Source organism: Balaenoptera acutorostrata, chromosome 7 (genome assembly GCF_949987535.1).
Source record: "Balaenoptera acutorostrata chromosome 7, mBalAcu1.1, whole genome shotgun sequence".
Taxonomy (NCBI): Eukaryota; Metazoa; Chordata; class Mammalia; order Artiodactyla; family Balaenopteridae; genus Balaenoptera; species Balaenoptera acutorostrata.
This window is the reverse complement of record NC_080070.1, coordinates 102,427,784-102,451,510: the sequence shown is the minus strand read 5'-3', so window position 1 is coordinate 102,451,510 and position 23,727 is coordinate 102,427,784. Positions and strand designations below refer to the sequence as shown.

At 43.5% G+C, this 23,727-nt stretch overlaps 1 protein-coding gene across 18 annotated transcripts in view; it reads left to right on the top strand.

Moving 5' to 3' along the window:
- Window positions 1-8,424, top strand: part of NRCAM (neuronal cell adhesion molecule) — a 322,710-nt gene extending 314,286 nt beyond the window's left edge. For all 18 annotated transcript variants that reach the window (XM_057550380.1, XM_057550377.1, XM_057550376.1 and 15 more), the window contains one exon: window positions 459-8,424. In XM_057550380.1, coding sequence (XP_057406363.1) covers window positions 459-696 — 238 coding nt within the window. In that variant the 3' untranslated portion in view covers window positions 697-8,424. The remainder of the gene's footprint in view (window positions 1-458) is intronic.
- Window positions 8,425-23,727: the final 15,303 nt, after the last annotated feature.

Here is a 23,727-nt window from a genome sequence, read left to right as displayed (position 1 = left end):
CATATTTCACACTTAACCAAAATCATTCTCCATTCATATCCAAGGAATCAGAGATATTATGCAGTTTAACATACTAACTTCTCAACTTGTCATAAGCTTTTACCCCCTTTCTAATTCTGTTAAAGTAGTGATGATTTTCAGCTTTTCTCAATTCTTCCTTTTGTAATGCTTGTGATGATTTCTGAATTGCTTCCAAATCAGTAGCCAGAATGTGTCATTGATATTGACATGCACCCTACAAAGCCATCCACCTACCGAAGACTTCATGATTAAACCATTTCTGCACTTGCCTTTCATTCCAACCATGTCCCGGTCTTTGGAGGCCACCTGACGATTAGATTGGGCTAGAGAAGCTCAGGGCTCCAAATGCTTTCTCATAATTTGCATGCATGATCTTTGGGGACCAAGCCTTTTACCTAAATGCCAGTCTTGATGAAAATGTTTTCTCTTTTTTCCAGTGATGCAGAAGACCACAAGCCTTTAAAAAAAGGCAGTCGAACACCTTCAGACAGGACTGTGAAAAAGGAAGATAGTGATGACAGCCTAGTTGACTATGGAGAGGGGGTGAATGGCCAGTTCAATGAGGACGGCTCCTTTATTGGACAGTACAGTGGTAAGAAAGAGAAAGAACCAGCTGAAGGAAACGAAAGCTCAGAGGCACCGTCTCCGGTCAACGCCATGAATTCCTTTGTTTAATCTGTGAGCTCTTTGCCAATATCCCACTTTTCTCGAATGTTTATCTTAAGTATTTGTCTGTCCACCTTCTCATACTCTGAACATTGAGGCAGAAAGTCTGTGTTCTGCTGTGTGTTCATATGATGAGAACCATCAAAGCAAGAACCTAACTCAGTCAAATGATATCTTAATGTGAACTGCAGTGCAAAGTGCATACTTTTTCATTCAACATAGGTTATCTTGATTTCCTAAGAACTGATAAAAAAATAACACAGTGTCATCAACAGATCATGTTCTTCCCTCTTTGGGATACAGTTCACTAGGATGCATGAAAAATGCTACACCTTTAAAGAATATACCTGTGTATGTTATTCAAACATGGGTTGGTACTTTGTTTATACTCTCCTCCGCTGAACCCCTAAATATGAATTCCGTTTTCATTGTCAAGAGTGTTACTGTAGTATTCTCTAGAACTTCAATGTCTTTGTGGGCATTGTCGTGAAATTGGTGACTCTATGTCTAGCTGTCGTTAGTCTTTTTGGGAGACTGTTAGGAACAGTGTGTACAGTCCCTACTTGCTGAATGAGTTAATTATGACAGGTGCGTTTGCTGATGCTTACTGACACTCTCTTACCTGCTCTTTGCCCCTCTTACTCCATAGACTTCTTAGTCGTCCAGGTATTACAGCGGTACAGTGTTCTACCTTTGACATCCTCTCTCCTTTCAGTGCTTTTTAGGCATAAACAATGCGTATTGCAATGCATCTTGGCATTTGTGGCAGACCGAGAGAATACCAAACAGATCACTCCAATTCAGTGTCAAAAATTATTCCAGAAAGCACAGGGCAAGACACATGCAGTGCCTTCAGACGATAAGCATTCCACAACGTACCGCCTTCTGTATCATTCGGTACAGTCGACTCGGAGTCGTAGATTACTATCATTGTCTAAAAGTAACTTTGAAAAAGCATAGTTCATGAAAACTGCAATGCTGAAAAAAAGAAAGGAACTGTGAAAATAAAATTAGGAAGACAGTTTATTTTAAGGAGCATGATTTCCCCCATAGGTATAAAAAGAAAAGCTTTATCACCAACTGGAGCAAGTGATGATTTTGTGGTCTTTTATGGGTCCTATTAATACAAGTCACATTCAGTAAGAAAGATGTCAACTTGGTAGGTAGAAAATTTTTTTTAAAAACCAGGTTATTCCAAAACTAACAGGATACAACAGCACACCAACAGGAATATATTTTCCTCTAAGTCTTTACGTATGTGGCAGCTTTTGAAACTCTGCAGCATTAAACAGTGTGTATACAAATTGCATGGACGCCTTGCAGAATCTAAGAAATCTGACAAGTGCTAACAAGGCCAACAGTCAAAGGGATTACATCTCCAGTTCCAAAAAGAAGCGTATATATTCTATCATACCCATAAATAATATCTATCAAATGGTTTCCTTCCAAATATGAAATTCTATAACAACCTATGGTTGAAGGAATGCTCAGTTTCATTTGCCAATAAATTGGTTTCTCATAACTTGCATCAAGTTTAATTTTAAGTAAAGCTTTTTATATGTAGATATTTTGTTGAATCTGTAAATACACTTAAAGTGTAGATGCTATATGCTTATAGGTGTTACGTACAAATAAACATGCCAGCGATGTTTATGTTGTACTGTATAAGGTGTTAGCTAATTAATACAGTGCATGGGATTGGAAAGCATTTACTTAAATGCCTTTTGGGTTTTTATTTTCCCTTTTTGCTGTGAAACTGAAAGAGTGAACTATTTTCCATATTGACAGCAGGTTTCTAGAAGAAATCTTCAGAGCTTTGCCTAAGCACAGTTTGAAGTAATCCCAGGTAAAGATGGCCCTACCTAGTTTCATATCTCCAGTATTCACTTTTCACAGATCAACCTTTCTAGTGGAAATCCAGAAAGACAAAACAGGCTGCCTTGCCATCCGAGAGCACAAAGATAAGTTACTTAAAATTTGCCAGTGTGTGCAGGGACAAGAAAAGTACAGTTTTTCCTCTTCCATAATGGTAGATGCTAAATTTGTGCATGAAGGGGTCATTTCTGTACTTGTGCAACAGAGTTTGTATTAAAAATTAAATGTGGTTTTAAAAGTCCCTCTCTCTTTTGTAATATATCATGTTCCTAGTGGAGTGTGAATGTCCAAGTAATGGTATATGTAACGGTACAGGCAGATGTGACTGGATTTCCGTCAAAAAAGTGACTATTAAACAGTCGTGATCTCTTTGTGATTTTTAACTTCTTCAAACCTAGATTTCCTAATGTTTTATTTTATTTTATTTTTTTATTGGCCGTGCTGCGCGGCTTGCAGGATCTTAGTTTTCCGACCAGGGATCGAACCTGGGCCCCTGGCAGTGGAGTGCAGAGTCCTAACCACTGGACTGCCAGGGAAGTCCCTCCTAATGTTTTAAAATAGCACAAATTTTGATTTTTGCTTTTAAAAGGCAGAGGAAATTAAATGCAAAACTGGATGCAATATAAGACAGAGCTAATAAAAGAAGGGCATATCAAACATTGTAATGCAAAGGCGAAGTAGATATTACCAGCCTTCGGAGAAACAGTCTGAGAAGTCAGGTGCTGCTTCCTTTCCTGAAGCCTGACCTCTGCAGGCCTGTTCCCTGGTGCCTTCGGTCACCCTCTCTTCTGCCCTCCTGGACCTCCACTGTCCCCGGCCACGGCAACTGGATTCCTTAACCTCTCCTGCTTGATGACACAGTTTGGGCGTTGACAGGTATCACTCCCGGGTGTGTCATCCACCCCCTTCTCAACAGCCCAATTCTTCTCATGTCTCACACCTGTCCAGCTCTGCAAACAGCCAAGACCTGGCTTGTTCCTCTGTCCCTCCACCTGCCCTTGGTCCCCTGGTCCCAGCTTTCCATCCACAAGACCTCCTGCTGGCACAGAGCTCCCTCTCGCTATACAGTTACTTGGATAACAACATGATATATACATCAACGTAAGATGCTAATAGACCCTATGTAGACCTTGTTATTAGTCTTTTTACCATGGAGAGCATTCACTTCTGAGCAGCAAGTCAGGGTCTCCAGTCTACACCGTGATCCAGATTCACAATCTACATCCTCAGGCCACGTCATCAGTCACAGCTCTGTTTAGCAACGGGGGCTGGCGAGCTGTAAAGCCTGACTACAAAAAGCACTGGTCTGTTGATGCCTTCTTGTTCAGATGATTTATAATGGCCCTGGTTTTCTTTTTATTTTTTTCATAAATTTCAAATTTTATTGAGGACCTACGATGTGAAAATCCTCCAAAAAAGTGTAATTGATATTTCTGTATTTTAAAGCGTAATGATTAATTTTACTTTTATAATATAAGTAATTTTAGCAAACTTTTTTTATCATTCAGTTCCTTCAGATCTGTATTTATAAAGTTGACTTTGCAGGGTGAAGAAGAAATTAGACAATTGATATAACCCAGTGTAACCTCGTTTACTTTTAATGTCTGATAAAATAATTGGAAATAGCTCGTGGAGGCAAAGGAAAGAAATGCAAAGAACTGAGAAGTCTCACCTGAACTGAGCAAATCTCTCCGGCTCATGAGATTTTTCTACAAATTACCACCAGAGGGCTCCCGTACTTTATTCAATGCAAAAGAAACTGCAGGAAAACGAAGCCTCTGGAGAAACAATGCCAACCGCCTTTGATAGTCAGACTGGGTCTGATCATGCAGAAAATGATTGCCTGCTGTAACCGGGGGAAATGCAGCTTCCTCTGACGAGTTCACGACCTCCAGGGAGTACGCCTGTGTCACCTTGAGCCTTGTTAATCTCCTCCCTCGTATTGATTGTGGCTGGGTGGCTGGCAGCCCATCAGCAGGGGCAGAAGGAGGAGTAGGGGGCCTCCTGGCTCCCCCCAGATACCCCCTCGCCTGCCAGGCGGTGGGGCTGAAGGAGGGGCGGGTCCCGAAAGTGGTCCCCCGTTTCTCCCGATCGTGCCATCTTGTCTGCCCCCAGCGGTTTGATGTCTTGTGGTTGGTTAGCACAAGAAGCACAGTTTAAGCACAGACAGCTTTTCTTTTGCGCTTTAGAAAAAGCAGCAGAGGGAAAGAATACTCGCAGAGGATTTATATTAAAGAAACAAACAAGCAAACAGTTCCCAGGTGGAGGTGGAAAGAGACCAGCGTGTACCTTCCAGGTCTGCCATCAACCAGCTGTGGAACTGTGTACAAGTGAGCCCCCCTCTCCCACCTCTCCAGGCCTCCGTTTCTTCAACTTTAAAATGACAGAAAGCAGATGACTTCTAACATCCCTTTCTGCTTAAATCCTGTGATTCTCAGTCATCGCCGCCGCCAAAAAAAAAAAAAAATGTTTGAGCACCTACGACCACCAAGCATTTTGCTGAGTGGGGAGGGTCCAGATGAGCAAAACCAGATGTGGGTCCTGCTCTCACGATGCCTGGAGTCTGGTGTGAGAAGACAGACATTAATCAGATAACCACCTGAATGACTGTAATTCCAAGATAAGCGCTCCAAGGGGAAGGAACGCCGGTCCATGAGAGCAAGTGATGGAGGACGCTGACATGTTCAGAGCGGTGGGAGGCTTCCCTGAGGAGCTGGGAGCCGGGGAACAGTAGGACCCAGGGGAGATGGCAGGACAAAGCGGCTGCCCAGCAGAGGCCCGTGTGCCCAGAGCAGATGCAGGGGCCAGAGGTCCTGAGCACCAAAGGATAGGTTTTTGTATTTATTCAAGGGGCAGTGGAAAGAGGGGAGTAATTGAAGGAGTTGAAGTAAAGCGTTATATGACCAGATCTGTTTGGGGAGGAGGCGGAATTCATAGGATTTAGTGCAGAGAATGGGCTGGAAAAGAGCCAGAGAGGTTGATAAAAGCCAGTGGGAAGCTTCACAGTAGTTTAGACAAGAGATGATAGAGGTTGGATGCAGATCATATCACTGGAGATGGAGAGAAGCGGTGGATTCTAAAGATATTTAGGAAGGAAACTGATGGGAGTGATACATCAGATATGGGAGGTTGAGGGAAAGGGAGACATCAAAGATGGCACTGAGATTTCTGACTTGTCTAACCAGACATGAGGTTCACTTAGGTGGGAACATGAGGAGAGAACCAGATCTGGGGTAAGTTACGAGTTCAGGTTAATAAATGAGGAGTTTGACAAGCCTCTGAGACATCCAAGTGGAAGTCACTAGTAGCAATTGGATATATGGGCTTAGTGCTCAAAAGAAACTTCTAAGGTGATGAATAGTGATTGAAGCCAAGAGGCACAGGATGAGATTGCCTAGGGGGAAAATATAGACAAGAGAGCTGAGGATTACCTCCTATTAAGAAACTCCCTTAGGGAGTGGCAAGGAAGAGGCAGCTGGACCTCTAAAGGAGACCAGTAAACAGGAGCCAGAGAAGCTGGGAAGAAATAAGGAGAGTGCATTGTCTTGGAAACCAGTGACAGAGACCACTTCAAGAAGAGGGAATGGTTTACAGTGTCACTTAATGCCGAAAAGTCAAGCAAAATCATGAGCAGAAGATTTTTGGATTTGAAGATATGGAGGTCATCTGAGACCTTAGGAAAAGCCGTTGGGTGGAGTGTAGTGACAGACTGAAGACAGCTGAGAAGTGAGTACAAAGTGAGGAAGTGGAGACAGTGAGATTTGCCATCACCTGCGTGGACAACCCATCCACCCCCGGGCTCGCTCCTTCACATCTGTGCCTCCCTAATAAATAAAATCTAAGCCTCCCGCTCTCTGCCCACAACCTCCCCTCCAACCCACTGTCCCCTTAAGCTTATTCCTTTTCTTTTTTTTCCCTCCCCTCCCCCTGTCTCACCCCTCCCCCTTCCCTCTCCCCACTGGGAACCACTAATTTGTGAGTCTTTTTTTTTTTATTTAAGTAAGTTTGTTGTATTTTTTTCTCCATCCCTTTTCCAGCATGGATTTTATAGTCCATTATTTTTGAAACACTCCTGCTTTACCCCAAAGCCCTTTGCCCTGTGGAGGTATCATGTTCCTAAGGATCAATCTACTGTCTGCTTTCTCCCGCCTGCCCCTAGGAGCTGAGAAATAGTATAGGGGTCGGTGTCATTATAAAGTCATAAAATTTTCAAACGGTTCTACTCTCCGCACGGCCCTGCTTATTTTTCTCAGGTGAATTTACATTCTCACACTCAGCAATGGCTCTTTCAAATCTTCTCTACTCTCCTCAAACATTCAGCCCTGACCCCTCTCCCCACACAGCCTCACAACACATCAGACTCTACAAAATGACCTTATATCACAATTCACTACAGAAAGAAAAAAAAAAGAGATGGGAATTCCCTCATCTTCCTGCTAGCAAACCACAATGCCTGCTGCAATACGCCTCCCGTTAAAATAGGGGATCAGTCCTTCTACCTGCATCTGGGAACTTCTCCTCCTTGGTGGATTCTTACCCATCTTAGCCCTTCTTCTGCTCAACGGGACTGTCTATTGACATTTAAACACCAGGTCTCTCCCTTCGAAAACTAACAGACCGTCAAAACCTGATTCCCCACCCCATTCACTCCCTTCCATTATCATTTTCTCTCCTCCACTTCACGGTCAAAAAGGTTGAAAAAGTTGAACTAATCCCAGGAAAAGTAAACGATGATAATCACAAAAGCTACTATTCGCCAGACAGTGTATTCTTTGTTCTTCCTGTAGCCATCAAACCTCTCCAGTCTCATTCAGTGTGTCCTATAGACACTGTCTTGCTTCAGCTGTAACTCTTTAGCAATTATCTCAGTGAATGACTCAGCAAACTTTTTTTAATCAACAAACTTTGCGCATGTGTGTGTGCATGTGCACGCAGGCTCAGCCTGCATATTGGACTCACCTGGGAGCTTTAAAAGTCCTTATGCCTGCCTATTCCCCCCCCCCCCCCATCGTGTCTCTGTTCTAATTGTCTGAGAGGTAGCTTGGCATCAGGGTTTTTCAAAGCTCCCCAGATGATTCTAATGTGCAGCCAAGACTGAAACCAGCGTGGAGAAACAACAGGTTTCCACACACTTGTGTGTGCACTTAAAATATTTAATGAACAGTGTTTTGAATATATTTCTTCATACAGGTTGATCTCAAATTCTCTTGTATTCCTCCCATGAAAAACAACAATATATGTAGGGAAAATGGACCCCGCATTGTTGGTGGGATTATAAAATGGTTCAGCCACTTTGAAAAACAGTTTGGCCATTTCTTAAAATGTTACATATAAATTTACCTTACGACCCAGAAATTCCACTCCTGATATATACCGAAAAGAAATGAAAAAATCGTCCATGCAAAGACTTGTATGCAACAGTTCACAGCATTCATCATAATAGCCAAAGAATAACCCAGACGTCCATGAACTGATGAATGCATAAACACAATGTGGTCTATCTGTGCAATTAAACAATAAATCCATACAATTAAATGGAATATTATTTGGTAATTTTTTAAAGTACTAATACCTGCAACAACATAGAGGACCCTCTGTAACATTATGCTAAATTAAGAAGCCAGACACAAAAGACTTCATACTATGTGATTCCATTTACTGAAATGTCCAAAAAAGCAAAACTACAAAGAAAGAAAGTAGATTAACGTTTGTCTGGGAATGGGAACGGGGATTACTGTAAATTGGCAGGAGGGATTTTACTGGAGTGATGGAAATGTTCTAAAACTGGATCAGTGTTGATGATGTCACCATTTGATAAATTTACTAAAAGTCATTGAATTGTATACTTAAAACAAGTGAATTTGTGGTAAGTTATACCTCAATAAAGCTGTTAAGATAAACCATCCCTAGGCTTACGTGTATCTGAGAGTGATCAGGTCTGTGTATAAATGAGGCTTGTGATGAGTACAGTACCCCCTTATAGGTCACTTCCCCTCCCTGTCCTCCTTTTTTTCTAGGAGACCCCACAAGATCAGTGGTTCTCAAAGTGTGGTCCCTGGAACAGCAACGTCAGCACTACTGGATAGAAATGCAAATTCTTGACCCACCCCAGGTCTACTGAGTCAGAAGTTCTGGGGTGGAGATCAGCATCTGTGCTTTACCAAGCACTCTGGGCGATACCAATGCATCTTAACATGTGGGAAATACAGCACTCAACCTACGTGCCAGCCTCTCTCCTCTCCCACCTGTAGGTGTGAGAGTGATTTACCTTCTGAGATTAAAAGAAGAAACTAGGCTCTTTTCATAATAGCAAAAAACTTGAAATAACCGAAATGTCCACCATCACGTAATAAACAAATTGTTATATCATACCAAAATTCATAGCAGTGAAATACTAATCCACAATAAAGAGGAATAAACTACTGATACAGGTAACTCATTCTGCTGAAAGAAGCCAAACGAGTTTTATTTGTATGAAACACAGGAACAGGCAAAACTAATCTACACTGATGGAAAGCCTATCAGCAGTTACCTGGGGCGAGGAGTGGGGAGGGATTTACTACAAAGGGGCTGAGGAAACTTTTAGGGATAATGGAAATGGTCTATATTTTGATTATGGTGGTGTTTACAGGGGTGTGTTTATTTGTCAGGACTCAAAACTATATACTTAAAATGGGTATGTTTTATCGTATTGTAAAAAGCTATAAAACAGAAACCTCAAACTGAATTGGGAGACCAGAAGGGGGAGCTCTCATGCCCTGTGCTGATAGCAGAGCCAAACAGGAAAAAGACTCCTCTTCTTTCCTGGCAAGGACTCAGCCAATGAGAAGCCAAGGCTCTTTGTTTACTCACGCCCTCCCAACTCCCTCTATAAAAGCCTGCTGCTTCCCGTGCTGGGGGGCATTTGCTCAGTGGCTCCTCATGGTTGTAGATCCGGAGATGCAATTCTTTTCTGATCCAGAAGAAATACGTTTTTGCTGGGGAAATAACTGATAGTCTGTTCGTTTGGGGACAACAGTATGTAAGTTATATCAATATTGCTGTTTTTTTAAATTACTTTATTTCATTCTTCTACAGTTTTATTGAGCTTTGATGCAATATAACACTGGTTTTTAAAGAAAAAAGGAACTGGGCCTAAGTGACTCCTCTCTTGGTTCTCTCTTTCTCTCTGGATGGCCTGCCCAAGGAGGCGGCGGGGAGGTGGAGGGCCTTTGGCTCTGCTCCCATCTCCATGTGGTAAATGCAGGGGTCAGGACCCAGCCTGCCTTCTAGAGGAAGGTCTTTCAGAAGCCATCTCTCCCACTCCACCCGGCCGTGGGGTGGACGGCTGTCTTGTCAGGCATCTGAGGATGCACGTCGGCTCTAATACACACCCAAACCTCGCAAGGCCTGGGAGACAGTCTCCCTCTAATTTGCGTCTCTGGGGCAAGTCCACCTGTGAGGCTTTTCCAAAACCCTGGCTTGTTGACATCTTCAACTCAGTGCTTCATGGCATCCCTCTTCTCTTATTTTTCTCTCCCAGGCTTTTCACTCCCGTCCTTCCTCCTTCCTGCTGTCTCTCATGTTTGCTCTCCTGGACCTTAACAGCATCTGTTTCCTAGCTCTCAATTCTCCATCCAAATGAGGCGGCATTGACATCTCAGAATTAACCTGTTCAAAATTTAAGTCTTGAGCTGTTTTATTCTCTAACTCTTCCCTGCCCGATGCACACAATCTCAGTAACCAGCCTCACGTTGGCTCAATCAAGGCAAAATTCTCAGGAGTCATTGTTTTTTTCCTTCCCCACCCAGCAAACCCAACAGCCAATTCACTACGTTTTTTCCAAAATGTGTGTTGAATACATGTAACATCTCTTCATCTCTAGTCTCCCAACCATACTGCCTACCCTTCTTGCCCTCCTGCAAGCCAAACACCACACAATAGAGCAGGGTTGGCAAACCTTTTCTGTAAAGGACCAAATAGCAAACAATTGAGGCTTTTGAGGCCCCAAACTACTCGGCTGTGCAGGGCAATCAGCCACAGGTGTGGACGATACTTCAACAAGTGGGTGTGGCTGAGGCCCAATAAAACCTTATTTACAATATAGGTGTGTTTTGTACTGGTCTCAGGCTATTGGCTAGAAATGCCTGGGGCAAGAGTTGGATCCCTTTCGGGGACCACTTGCCTGAAAGTAATTTAAGGAGTGCCTCTTTAAGAAGGTCATTAAGACGCTCCTTGAGGCCAGCTGCCTGCGGCCCTAACGTGGATGGAAGACGTGAAGAATATTAGGTTGGAGAGGCCACTGTGGAGTCTCCTGAGAGGTAAAGTGGGTGCCCCGGTCAGAGTCAGTGGTGTCTCTCCATCCAAAAGGAGCAGGAATAAACAGGATAAGGGATGACCTGTCTAGAAGAGGAATTCTGGGTAGGGGTCGCCAAGAGGAGTCCCTTGTAAGTATTGGTGATTGTGACACCCCATCTGGAAGCCCCAGCAGAAGGGGGCAGTGGGCCGAGGAAATCGGTCTGCTAGCGGGAGTGTGGTCGGTCTCCCTGGGAGTATGTCCCCGTCTGGATGGCCTCTGGTTTGGGAGCAGAGAAGGCACTTGTTGGTCTGTCGCAAGCTTGGCTGCTGCTGGAGAGGGAAGTCCCCTCCCTTGAGGCCAAGTTGTTAAAGCACAGCAGCTCCCCAGTGACCCAAAGTTGTGTGGCCCATTTCTCGAGTTGATGGAACAGTCCAGAACCCTGAGGCGTCTGGGTGGAGTGTGGAGGGCTTAGTGCCCGGTGGGGGGAGGGGCTCTGCCGGATTGTTAACAATGGCTTCTGATATGGCGCCATTAGTGTGAGCGGAAATGTGAGTAGAAATGATAGCAACTGGGGACTCGGCTAATTCCTTGTATATCTGGCCCCCCAGGTGGGCTTGCCTCCTGTGAGAAAGCTGCCCCTTAGCCAACGGCTAGACCAAACCACGAGGCCATTAGCAACCACCCAAGAGTCTGAAAATGTGGATCTGTGAAAGGCCCCTTGGTATGGCCTCCTTCAGGGCTGAGTTCCATCACCTGGGCTGAGCTGGAGGGCCTCCTCCACTAGCGAGGTGCCCAAGGCGAGACGGGTGGAGCTGCGTCTTCCAGCTGCATCGCATACGATGGTGGCGCTGCCATCCCTGAAGAACACCAACTCCCCATCCATCCCAGATGGTTGGTCCCAAGGGGCTCCCCAAATAGCCAGAGCTGGGGAGGTGGGGCACTGTTACTTCCTCAGGCATCCCAGGCAAGGGGCTGAGCATGGGAGAAGCCACATCCTCCTGTAATTTGGAAAGGCCTTTGACCTCAGGTATCGCCCTATCTTGAAGGTACCATTTCCATTTTACCAAGGAGGCATGCGTAGCCGTGCCGAGCTTCCGCTGGGTGGCATCTCAAACCCAGGACGTTATAGGAACGTGGGTCTGGAGGAATCAGGTGGGGCTTGTTAGTGCCTCAGTTTCTATAAGAGCCCAAGAGGATGCCCCAAACTGGCACTCGGAGAGTATTTTGGGCTGCTACTGCGCGTAGGTGCTTAGTCCAAAACCGCATAGGAAGCCAGGTGGACTCCTGTTTGGTCCAGAGACCCCAGGAGGCATAGCCAGACGTGGCTGACGACTTGACTCGGAATGTGAGGCCAGAGGAGACTAAAGGGAAGGCTTGCTGGACTGCCCGCTTGGGCCGCTTCTGAAACCCACTGTTGGGCTTCATCCCGATGGAAGGTGGCAGAATCTCGTGTGTGATTGCACATCTGGGGCAAAGCCTTAGTGAGAGAGGAGGGGTGGGTTGCCTCCAGAACATGAAAAGACCTAGTACATGTTCTGCCTGAGTGTGAGGACGGGGGTGGGGAACGTGAGTAATTGATGTTTGACTGCTGGGGGGATTTCTTAGCCCTTAGAGGACCAGATGATGCCCTGAAACTTGACAGGTGAGGCTGGGCCTTGGGTCTTGAGAGGGTTGGTTTATCCCCTCATGTTGCTTTAGCTGGTCTTTGCAAATTTGCCCACACCGCTTCCTCGGAGGGACCCTCAGCCTAAGGTCATCAAAATGATGCCAAGAACGGCACTTTCCAATTGTACGGTATTTCAATCCTGGCAGCAGAGGTTATGTAGGCCTTGCAGAGCTGTTCACATATCCCAGTGGGAGCCTCGTAATATATACGGAGCCCCTTCCAAAGTGAAAGCAAAATGGGCCTGGGATTTTTCCATGATAAGAACAGAACATATGAGCTAGGTGAGGGTTCTCGAAGCACTCTCCTTGGGACTGTTGTATGACCTCACTCAATCCTAAAATATTAGGAATTGCCTGAGCACTGTGGTTCCGACAGTCGATGGTGAGGTTCTGTGCATTAGTGGTGGCTTAAGGGGTATTGAAAGGGCCTGATACACCCTGTCATTAATGGCATGCTTGAGACAGGAGTTAAGCCTTCAGTGCTCCATGTAAGTCGGTACTGGGGACTGTGCCGTCCTGACCGGAGGAAGATGAGTCCCTGGCGTCCGTTTGGCGAGCCCCACCAGGAGGTCAAGAAGCTGGGCTTGTCCCAGGTGGCATGGTGTCACGTCGGGACACCCGTGCCCACGGGAGGGAAAGAGGAGCCGGCGGGGAGGGGGAGGGCAGCCCCAGAGGAAGCCCTTTGAGGTGAACAGCCCAATCCTGATGTCCGAATGGGTTTGTGTGAATGGGTTTGTGTACGTTTGATGGTTTAACCAGCAGGGCCCTGTAAGAGAAGGCGCCCATTTTGGGAATTTAGAGGGATTGCCTGGAATGACAGTGATTTGGGCCCTGGGGTCTAACAGGGCCAAAAGGGACTGCTTGTTTACTGTCCCAGTGGACCACCAGAGCGGTCCGGGGGGATTGTTCCCGGAGGTGAGAAAAAGCCCGGGGAGCTGGCGGTTCCCTAGGATAGGGCCCCGAGGTGGCTGCAGTCCAGGAGGTTGGGGAAGCGGGAAGAGGGGTCTGAGGGCAGCTGGGTGGCAAGAGGGTGGCTGGCAGAAGGGGGCTGTAGCTGGGAGAATGCCGGTTTCAGGGCGTGGAGTCGGAGGTTGGCTGTCCAGAGATTAAGTGGCCAGGAACCCGAGTTGCCGAGACTCCTAGTGGAGGCTTGCCTGCACCAATGACCACCTTCCCACTCGGCTCCGGAAACGCTGGGAAGCCACGTGAGCAAGTTTAACTCTGACCACCCGAGGACTGGAAAGTCTCTGGGGGTGTGGGGCTGGTCCTCAGCTAACCAGGGAACCCTTGACCTTTCAAATGACTACTATTCTCCTTTCTCCTTCTCCCAGGCAGTAGAACTCTCAGCCTAGGGAACCACTCTGTATTCCTTGGGCATTAGTAATGAAAATGACTCCCCAGACCACCAGGGCAAACCTATATGTCTTTCCTTCAGCGCAGGCATCCGTTTTCAAAGCTCCCATTTGTGGCTTTCCCTTCACACCTATTTTCTGTCTTCTCTGGCTAAAAGGAAAGGGAAAAAAAGGTTACAATGCCCTAAAAAGAAAAGATATATTTTTAAATAATACTGCTGGATACTAAGTACAAGAAAACGGGCATGGAACAGCTTTTCACAACACAGTGGTCAAAGGCATTTTCAGAATATGGCATCGCCGTACTGAGTGGAGATATGGGGATATCGCGATGAAAATGAACAGCAACTGGCATCTTGATGCTTCCCATTGACAACCAACTAGGAAGGAGGACAGGGGGAGGGTTATATGGGGAGAGACCATGCAGTCTTTGGAGGGGAGGGGATATGGGATTCGAGGGGTGTTGTCTCTCTCGCTCCTTCCTGCCCTGCATCTCTCTCTCCAAACTTGGAAGGGCTGAGTCCTGGTTCATGGAGGTAACAGTAGAAGTCCCATTTCATCCGTAATGAGCCATGGGAACACTCACGGAGCAGGTGCATCCGGAGACCTGCAAGAAGACCCCACTTATCCCCAGAACTGCGGGGAAAGGCGGAAGCATGGCCATGCTGACACGGCTTCTGGTCTCCTTCCCGGCCAAGGGTAGAAATGGAGAAGTAGGGGAGGAAGCAGTTGTATAGGTCTTAACACAATCGAAACTCCCCAGGGTAAAATCTGAAATGAAAGGAAAGGTCAGGTATAGACATGATGATACAATCTGTTATGGACTGAAGGTGTCGCCCCAAAACTATTATGTTAAAGCCCCAACCCTACATTAGGATACAGAGAGAACACAGCCACTTAAAAGGCAGGAAGCAGCATCTCACCAGGAACGGTGTTGGCTGGCACCTTGATCTGGGACTTCCAGCCTCCAGAACTGTGAAAGATCAATTTCTGTTGTTTAAGCCACCCATTCTAGGGTATTTTGTTATGGCAGCCTGAACAGACTAAGACGTAATCCTTTGCAAATTACTTCACATTTTTTCACATTCTGTCCCCAAATGCAAACATTCTTTGTGATGTTTTCCTACTTTATGTATGTTTTCAGCATTTAATCCTCTTTAGTTAGCAAGAATTTGTTGCGTTGAAGGGAGGTTGGAGAAGAAAAGAAGTAACCCGCCTTTAGTGCCTTTGAAATGCCAGGTGCTCTAGGAAGCAGTGTCCATTCCCACTGAATATTTTCATCAATCCTGTGAGGTGGCATTGCTTTTCTTTCCAGAGATCATACATCCATAGAAGAGATCTAGCACATGAACTCAAATGTACCTGACTCCAAAATACTAGCTCTGTCCTCCTGTGAATTATTTCTCCTTAAACCTAAACTACATTCAATAAAACTCTGATGTTCCAAATGGGAGGAGAATAGGCCAAAAACAAACATCTGTTCAGTTGTGGAAAACTAATATTTAAAAATATAAGGAGAGCTTGTTGTATGTAAAAAGTCAGTAGGCGCTCAGTCCAAAGGCTGTGAAAGGGAAAGACGCGATGTCTGGATACCCAGGCTTGAACCCACATTCATGTAAGAACAGAGACCCACATGTTACTCTTTTCTGATTTTAGCACATAGAGCACAACCTCAGGACAGCCAGTTTTTAAGAACCGTCTGGCTCCGCTGGTTGTGAAGCTGCCAGATGCTCCAAGACAGAACCAAAGCCTTCTTGATTTTCCCCACACTTATAAGTGCTTCATAAAGTCCTTTAAACACTGTGGGGACTTGTTCGAGGTTGTCGGCTGTGTCATGGTTATTATTTTCCACAGAGATGGGAAGGACACAGTGAGAATGTGAAGGTCATGCTAACTGCTTACCAGCTCTACTCTGGGGAGTAAGTTCATGGGCAGATGATGATTTGGTGGCCTCAGCTCTCTGCTCAGCCAAGCTTAGTCCTACCTCTGTCTTAAGTGAGCAAAGGGAGGAAGAAGAGGGCAAACTTGGAGGTATGGACTTGCTGCTCTGCATCTCGTTACTCCAAAGAAGAATGGATCCTTCCATCAAGCAATTTTTACATCTGGGGGTGCATGGCCAATATCCAGTGTTGCAGGAGAGCCAGAGGAGTATAAACAATAATCTGTACTCAAGGCACCTTCAGAGCAATTAGAGAAATTGAGTGGCCTCATGTCCAACAATTAGGGATCTAGGACCAGGCCCTGTAGTGGTATATAAACTATAATTATGGATACAAAGACAGTTGTCACCGTGGGCTGAGGAAGAGGAGAGGACCTTGAAAGATGAATCGAATTTGGAAAGGATAAGGATGGAAAGAGAATAATGGCCCCTGAAGAGGTCCACATCCTAATCCCTGGAACTGGTGAATATGTCACGTTACATGGTAAAAATGACTTTGCAAATGTGATTCAGTTGAGTATCTTGAGATGAGGAGATAATTCTGGGTTATCTGGGTAAGCCCAATGTAATCCTTGGTCCTTACAGAGGGAGGCAGGAGGGTCAGAGTGAGGAGTAGGAGATGTGACAATGGAAGCAAGAGATTCGAGTGACACAAGGGGCCACTGGCAGCAAGCCACCTCTAGAAGCTGAACAAGTCAAGTAAATGGATTTTCCCCACTGAACCACAAGAAGGAACCAGACAGGCTGACACCTTGACTTGAGCCCAATTAGACTAATTCTGAATTTCTAACCTCCAGAACTGTAAAATAGGAAATTGTGGGGTTTTTTAAGCCACTAAATTTGTGATGATTTGTTACAGCAGCAACTGGAAACTAATACAGGGGGGCATTCAATCTGGAAAAGGAGCAAGATCAACAAACCCAAAAGACAGTGACTTCTAGGTGATAATAAACCCCCAGCCCCAATATTGGGGTAAGGGAGAAGTAGTATGCAAAGCATGATTCCGGGTTGTATTTGTTTGCTAAGGTCGCCATAACAAGGGACCACAGATAGGGCAGCTTAAACAACAGAAGTGTTTTGACTCACAGTTCTGAGAGAGAGAGATCCAAGAAGAGATAGAGGTCCAGGATCAAGGTGTAGGCAAGGTGATGCTTCCTTCGAAGGCGGTAGAGAAGGATCCACTCCAGGCCTCTCTCCCAACTTCTGGTAGTTCCTTGGCTTGTGGCAATGTAACTCCAGTTTTCTCCCTTTGTGCGTGCTTCTGTATGTCGAAATTTCTCCTTTTTATAAGGACACCAGTCATATTGGATTAGGGGCCCATCCTACTCCAGCATGACCTCATCTTAATTAATTATATCTGCAATGACACTGTCCCCAAATAAGGCCACATTCTGATGTACTGGGGGCTAGGACTTCAACAGATGGGTTTGGGGGAAGAGAGAGGACACAATTCAACCCATAGCACGATAAATAGGAATTGAATCCTGCCAATGTCAGCGCCTCCTGTAGCTTCCACAATATGCTACATGGATGAGAGTTGCAAGGGGAAGAGAAAATCACTGGCTTCTAGAAATTGGCATTTGTGCCATGGCTTGTAGTAGCCTAAGGTGGCATTGAACTCCTCATGGTTTCAGAATTTTTAGGTCATCTGAGAGATGACAAATCCTGTAACAGGACAAGGTGAGAAATCCATGCCAGAAGCTGAGAAAGAGAATCAGCCGATTCAAGAAGGAATTTATGCCAGTGTTGGGGGCACTTGCAACCGTGCAGTGCTTAGCTCCTTCAAAGTGCTTAGAGTTTCCTGCAACTCTTGTTCCTAACCATATTTTCATTGACCCCTGGGCTCTTATCACCTATGGTGCCTTCTGAAAGTGGAAGTTCAGAGGAGTAGAAAGATCTGCCAAGATAAAAACAAGATTGGACTCTGTGAAGTGTTTAACTCAGACACACTGAGTGACACAGGATGTCCCAGGAGCTCGGGGAAAGCTCCTTGATGGGGCAAGAGGAAGGCAGAAAAACCAAAGAATGAATGGAGATGGAAAGACAAGATGGAGAGGCCTGAAACCCATGGATAAGGACGTAAGTGGCAAATGATGAGAAAGGTAATCCCAGAAATTGTGCAACCTGCCCAGATTGGGATGTCGGTTAAAGCTGGTCAGTCCTCCAAAGACTTTTTAAGCCTGTGCTCTCATCTGGCACTTCCCACATTCACAGAGTTCAGTCACTGTGTTTGGCCATGACAGGCTGGTCTTCACTCTTTCTACCTTCCTTGCTATGTCATTTCATTTCAGGGAGGATTAAAATAAATGGTTTCTGTCATTTTATGTTTTTAAAATTTTTATTGAAATATAGTTAATTTACAGTGTTGTTTCAGGTATACAGCAAAGTGATTCAGTATGTATATATATGTACTTTTTCATTATAGTTTATTACAAGATATTGAGTAGAGTTCCCTGTGCTATACAGTAGGTCCTTGTTGGTTACGTATTTTACATATACTAGTGAGTATGTTTTAATCCCAAACTCCTAATTTATCCCTCCCCCCATCATTTTATTTGAAACATATTTTGGTTCTTATTGTTGCTTCAACACCCCCCCCAAAAATAAAAACAGGTTGATAATTAAATACTTATTCAGAATCCTCTGATATTCAAATACACTTGTTATCCAGTCCATGTCCTCAAGGGGTTTGCAGATGAGGAATGACAGCATAAAGAGACTCACTTATCACAACACAGATGACAGCAGCTACAGGAGACACAAGTACCAGGTGTTGCATGCACCTAGTGGGGCAGCCCAGCCCAGACTGGAGAGTTAGGATGTGTTCTGGAGGAGATGCTGAGACATTCATGGCATAAAGTAGATCATGGGTGTCTTAGTCCGTTCAGGCTGCTATCACAAAGTACCAGAGACTGGCTGGCTTACAAACAACAGAAATTTATTTTTCATAATTCTGGAGGCTGGAAGTTCAAGATCAGAGTGCCAGCATGATTGGGTTCTGGTGAAAACCCTCTTCCCAGTTCCAGACTGCTGACTTCCTGCCATGTCCTCACCTGATAGAAAGGGCAAGGGATCTCTGTGGGGTCTCTTTTATAAGGGCACTAATCCCATTGACGAGGGCTCTACTCTCACGACCTAAGCACCTCCCAAAGGCCCCACCTCCTAATACCATCATCTTTGGGCTTAGGATTTACACCTAAGAATTTTGGGGGGAACCCATTGTAACCATAGCAATGGGTAACAAACTTTTTCTGAAAAGAGCCAGGTAGTAAATATGTTTGGCTTTGCAGGTGGTATGTTCTCTTCCACAACTCTTCAACTCTGTCATTGTAGACACTGCAGCTGTAGATGGTATGTAAACAAATCAACATGGCTGTTTCAACTAGACTCTATTTAGTTTCAACTAAACTGTATTTACGAACACTGAAATGTGTATTTCATATCATTGTCATGTGCCATAAAACATTATTTTTATTTTTTAACCTTAAAATGTAAAAGCCAATCTTTTTTTAAGATCTACTGAAATTATCACTTTTTTTAAAATTGAAGTATAGTTGATTTACAATGTGCAAATTGCTGCTGTACAGCAAAGTGACTCAGTTATACACATATATACATTCTTTTGTATATTCTTTTCGATTATGGTTTATTCCAGGAGATTGGATATAGTTCCCTGTGCTGTACAGTAGGACCTTGTTCTCTATCCATCCTAAATGTAATAGTTTGCATCTACTAACCCCAAACTCCCAGTCCATCCCTCTCCCTCCCCCCTCCCTTGGCACCCACAAGTCTAATCTCTATGCCTGTGAGTCTGTTTCTGTTTTGTAGCTAGTTTCATTTATGCCATACTTAGATTTCACGTATAAGTGATATATGGTATTTGTCTTTCTCTTTCTGACTTACTTCACTTAGTATGATAATCTCTAGGTCCATCTGTGTTGTTGCAAATGGCATTATTTTGTTCTTTTTAATGGCTGAGTAATATTCCATTGCATATATGTACCACATCTTCTTTATCCCTTCATCTGTCGATGGACATTTAGCTTGTTTCTATGCCTTGGCTATTGTGAATAGTGCTGCTATGAACACAGGGGTGCATGTATCTTTTTGAATTATAGTTTTGTCTGGATATATGCCCAGGAGTGGGATTGCTGGATCATTTGGTAATTCTCCTTTAGTTTTTTTAAGGAAGCTCCATACTGTTTTTCATAGTGGCTGCACCAACTTACATTCCCACCAACAGGGTGGGAGTGTTCCCTTTTCTCCGCACCCTCTCCAGCATTTGTTATTTGTAGACTTTTTAATGATGGCCATTCTGACCAGTGTGAAGTGGTACTTCATTTTAAGTTTGATTTGCATTTCTCTAATAATTAGTGATGTTGAGCATATTTTCACATGCCTACTGGCCATCTGTATGTCTTCTTTGGAGAAATGTCTATTTGGGTTTTCTGCCCACTTTTCGATTGGGTTGTCTGTTTTTTTGTTGTTGAGTTGTATGAGCTGTTTGTATAATCTGGAGATTAAGTCCTTGTGGGTAGCATCATTTGCAAATATTTTCTCCCATTCCGTAGGTTGTCTTTTCATTGTTTTTTTATGGCTTCCTTTGCTGTTCAAATGCTTATGATTTTGATTAGGTCCCATTTGTTTATTTTTGCTTTTATTTCTGTTGCCTTGCGAGATTGACCTAAGAAAACATTGGTACGATTTATGTCAAAGAATGTTTTGCCTATGCTCTCTTCTAGGAGTTTTTTGGTGTCGTGTCTTATGTTTACATCTTTAAGCCATTTTGAGTTTATTTTTTTGTATGGTGAGAGAGTGTGTTCTAACTTTATTGATTTACATGCAGCTGTCCAACTTTCCCAGCACGACTTGCTAAAGAGACTTTTTCCCATTGTATATTCTTGCCTCCTTTGTTGAAGATTAATTGACCATAGGTGTGTGGGTTTATTTCTGGGCTCTTTATTCTGTTCCATTGATCTGTATGTCTGTTTTTGTACCAATACCACACTGTTTTGATTACTGTAGCTTTGTAGTACTTTTTTAAAGCTAATCTGATTTTTTTAAAAATTTTTAATTTTGGCTGCGTTGGATCTTCATTGTTGCATGCAGGCTTTCTCTAGTTGTGAGCGGGGGCTACTCTTCATTGTGGTGCATGGGCTTCTCATTGCGGTGGCTTCTCTTATTGCGGAGCACAGGCTCTAGGCATGCAGGCTTCAGTAGTTATGGCATGTGGGCTCAGTAGTTGTGGCTCGCAGGCTCTAGAGCGCAGCAGGCTCAGTAGCTGTGGTGCACGGGCTTAGTTGCTCCGTGGCATGTGGGATCTTCCGGACCAGGGCTCAAACCCGTGTCCCCTGCATTGGCAGGTGAACTCTTAACCACTGTGCCACCAGGGAAGTCCAGCTTTGTAGTACTGTCTGAAGTCAGGGAGGGTTATGCTTCCTGCTTTGTTTTTTTTCCTCAGGATTGCTTTGGCGATTTTGGTTTTTTTGTGGTTCCATATAAATTTTTGAATTATTTGTTCTAGTTCTGTGAAAAATGTCATGATATTTTTTTTGATAGGGATTACATTAAATCCACAGATTGTTTTGTATAGTACTGCCATTTTAACAATATCCTTTCAATCCAAGAGCATGGGCTATCTTTCCATTTCTTTGAATCCTCTCTAATTTTCTGTATTAATGATTTATAGTTCTCAGCATGTAAGTGTTTCATCTCCTTGGTCAGGTGTATTCCTAGGGTTTTGTTTTGTTGTTTTTTTTTTTACATTCCCTTTCTGATATTTCATTGTTAGTGTAAAGAAATTGAACTGATTTCTGAATGTTAACCTTGTCTCCTGCTACTTTGCTGAATTTATTTATCAGATCTAGTAGTTTTTGTATGGAGTCCTTAGGGTTTTCTATATATAGTATCATGTCATCTGCATATAGGGACAGTTTTACCTTTTCACTTCCAATTTGGATACCTTTTATTTCTTGCCTGATTGCTGTGGCTGGGACCTCCAATAGTTGGTTGAATAGAAGTGGTGAGAGTGGACATCCTTGTCTTGTTCCAGATTTTAGCAGGAAGGCTTTTAGCTTTTCACCATTGAGTATTACATTGGCTGTGGGTTTGTCATAAATGGCTTTTATTATGTTGAGATATGTTCCTTCTGTACCCACTCTGGTAAGAGTTTTTTTCGTGAATGGATGTTGAATTTTGTCAAATGCTTTTTCTGCATGTATTAAGATGATCATGTGGTTTTTGTCTTTTCTTTTGTTAATGTGGTGTATTACATTGATTTTCATGTGTTGAACCATCCGTGTGAATTTGGGATGAACCTCACTTGGTCATGGTGTATGATCTTTTTTGTGTTGTTGGATTCGGTTTACTAATATTTTGTTGAGGATTTTTGCATCCATATTTGTCAAAGATATTGGCCTGTGATTTTCTTTTTTTGGTGGTTTCTTTGTCTGGTTTTGGTATCGTGGTGATAGTGGTTTCATAGAATGTCTTTGGGAGTGTTCCCTCTTCTTCAATCTTTTGGAAGAGTTTGAGAGGGATCAGTATAAGTTCTTCTTTGCATGTTTGGTAAAATTCGCCTGTGAAGCCATCTGGTCCTGGACTTTTGTTTGTAGGGTTTTTTTTTTTTATTACATACTCTAATATTTTACTTCTAGTGATTGGTCTATTCAAATTATCTATTTCTTCTTGATTCAATTTTGGTGAGCTGTATGTTTCTAGAAAATTGTCCATTTTTTCTAGGTTGTCAAATTTGCTAGCATATCATTGTTCATAGTGTTCTCTTATTTTTTTTGTATTTCTGCAGTATCAGTTATGTCTCCTTTAGCATTTCTTACTTTGTTTATTTGGATGTTCTCTCTTTTCTTCTTGGTGAGCCTGGCCAGAGGTTTGTCAATTATGTTTACCCTTTCAAAGAACCAGCTCTTCGTCTCATTGATTTTTTTCTATTGTGTTTTAATCTCTATTTTATTTATTTCCTCTCTGATCTTTATTATTTCCTTCCTTCTGCTGACTTTAGGTTTTGTTTGTTCTTTTTCTAATTCTTTTAGGTGGTAGGTTAGGTAGTTTATTTGAGATTTTTTCTTGTTTTTTGAGTAGGGCCTGTATCACTATGAACTTCTCCCTAAGAACTCCTTTTGCTGTATCCCATAGATTTTGCATGGTTGTGTTTTCATTGCTGTTTGTCTCAAGGTATTTTTTAAATTTCTTTTCTGATTTCCTCATTAACCTGTTGGCTTTTTAGTAGCATGTTGTTTAGTCTCCATGTAATCTTTTTTATTTTTCTCATTTCTTTTCCAGTGGTTGATTTCTAGTTTCATGATGTTGTGGTCAGAGAAGATGCTTGAAATAATTTCTAGACTCTTAAATTTGTTGAGGTTAGTTTTATGCCCTAGTATGTGGTCATTCGTAGAGAATGTTCCATGTGCACTTGAAAAGAATGTGTATTCTGGTTTTTTGGATGTAATGTCCTGAAAATATCAATTAAGTCTGACTGTTCTATTGTATAATTTAGGATCTCTGTTGCCTTATTGATTCTCTGTCTGGAAGATCTGTCCATTGATGTGAGTGGGATGTTAAAGTCTCCTACTATTATTGTATTCCCATCAATTTCTCCCTTTATGTCTGTTAGTATTTGTTTTATGTATTTGGGTGCTTCTATATTAGGTGCTTCCATATTAGTTGCATATATGTTGATGAATGTAAAATCTTCTTGTACTGATCCTTTTATCATTATATAGTGTCCTTCTTTATCTTTCTTTATGGCCTTTGTTTTAAAGTCTATTTTGTCTGATATGAGTATTGAAACTCCCAGTTTCTTGTCATTTCTGTTTGCATGAAATATCTTCTTTCATCCTCTCACTTTCAATCTATGCGTGTGCTTTGCCCTTTGTCCTTTGCTGTCTCTGCTGTCTCTTGTAGGCAGCATATTG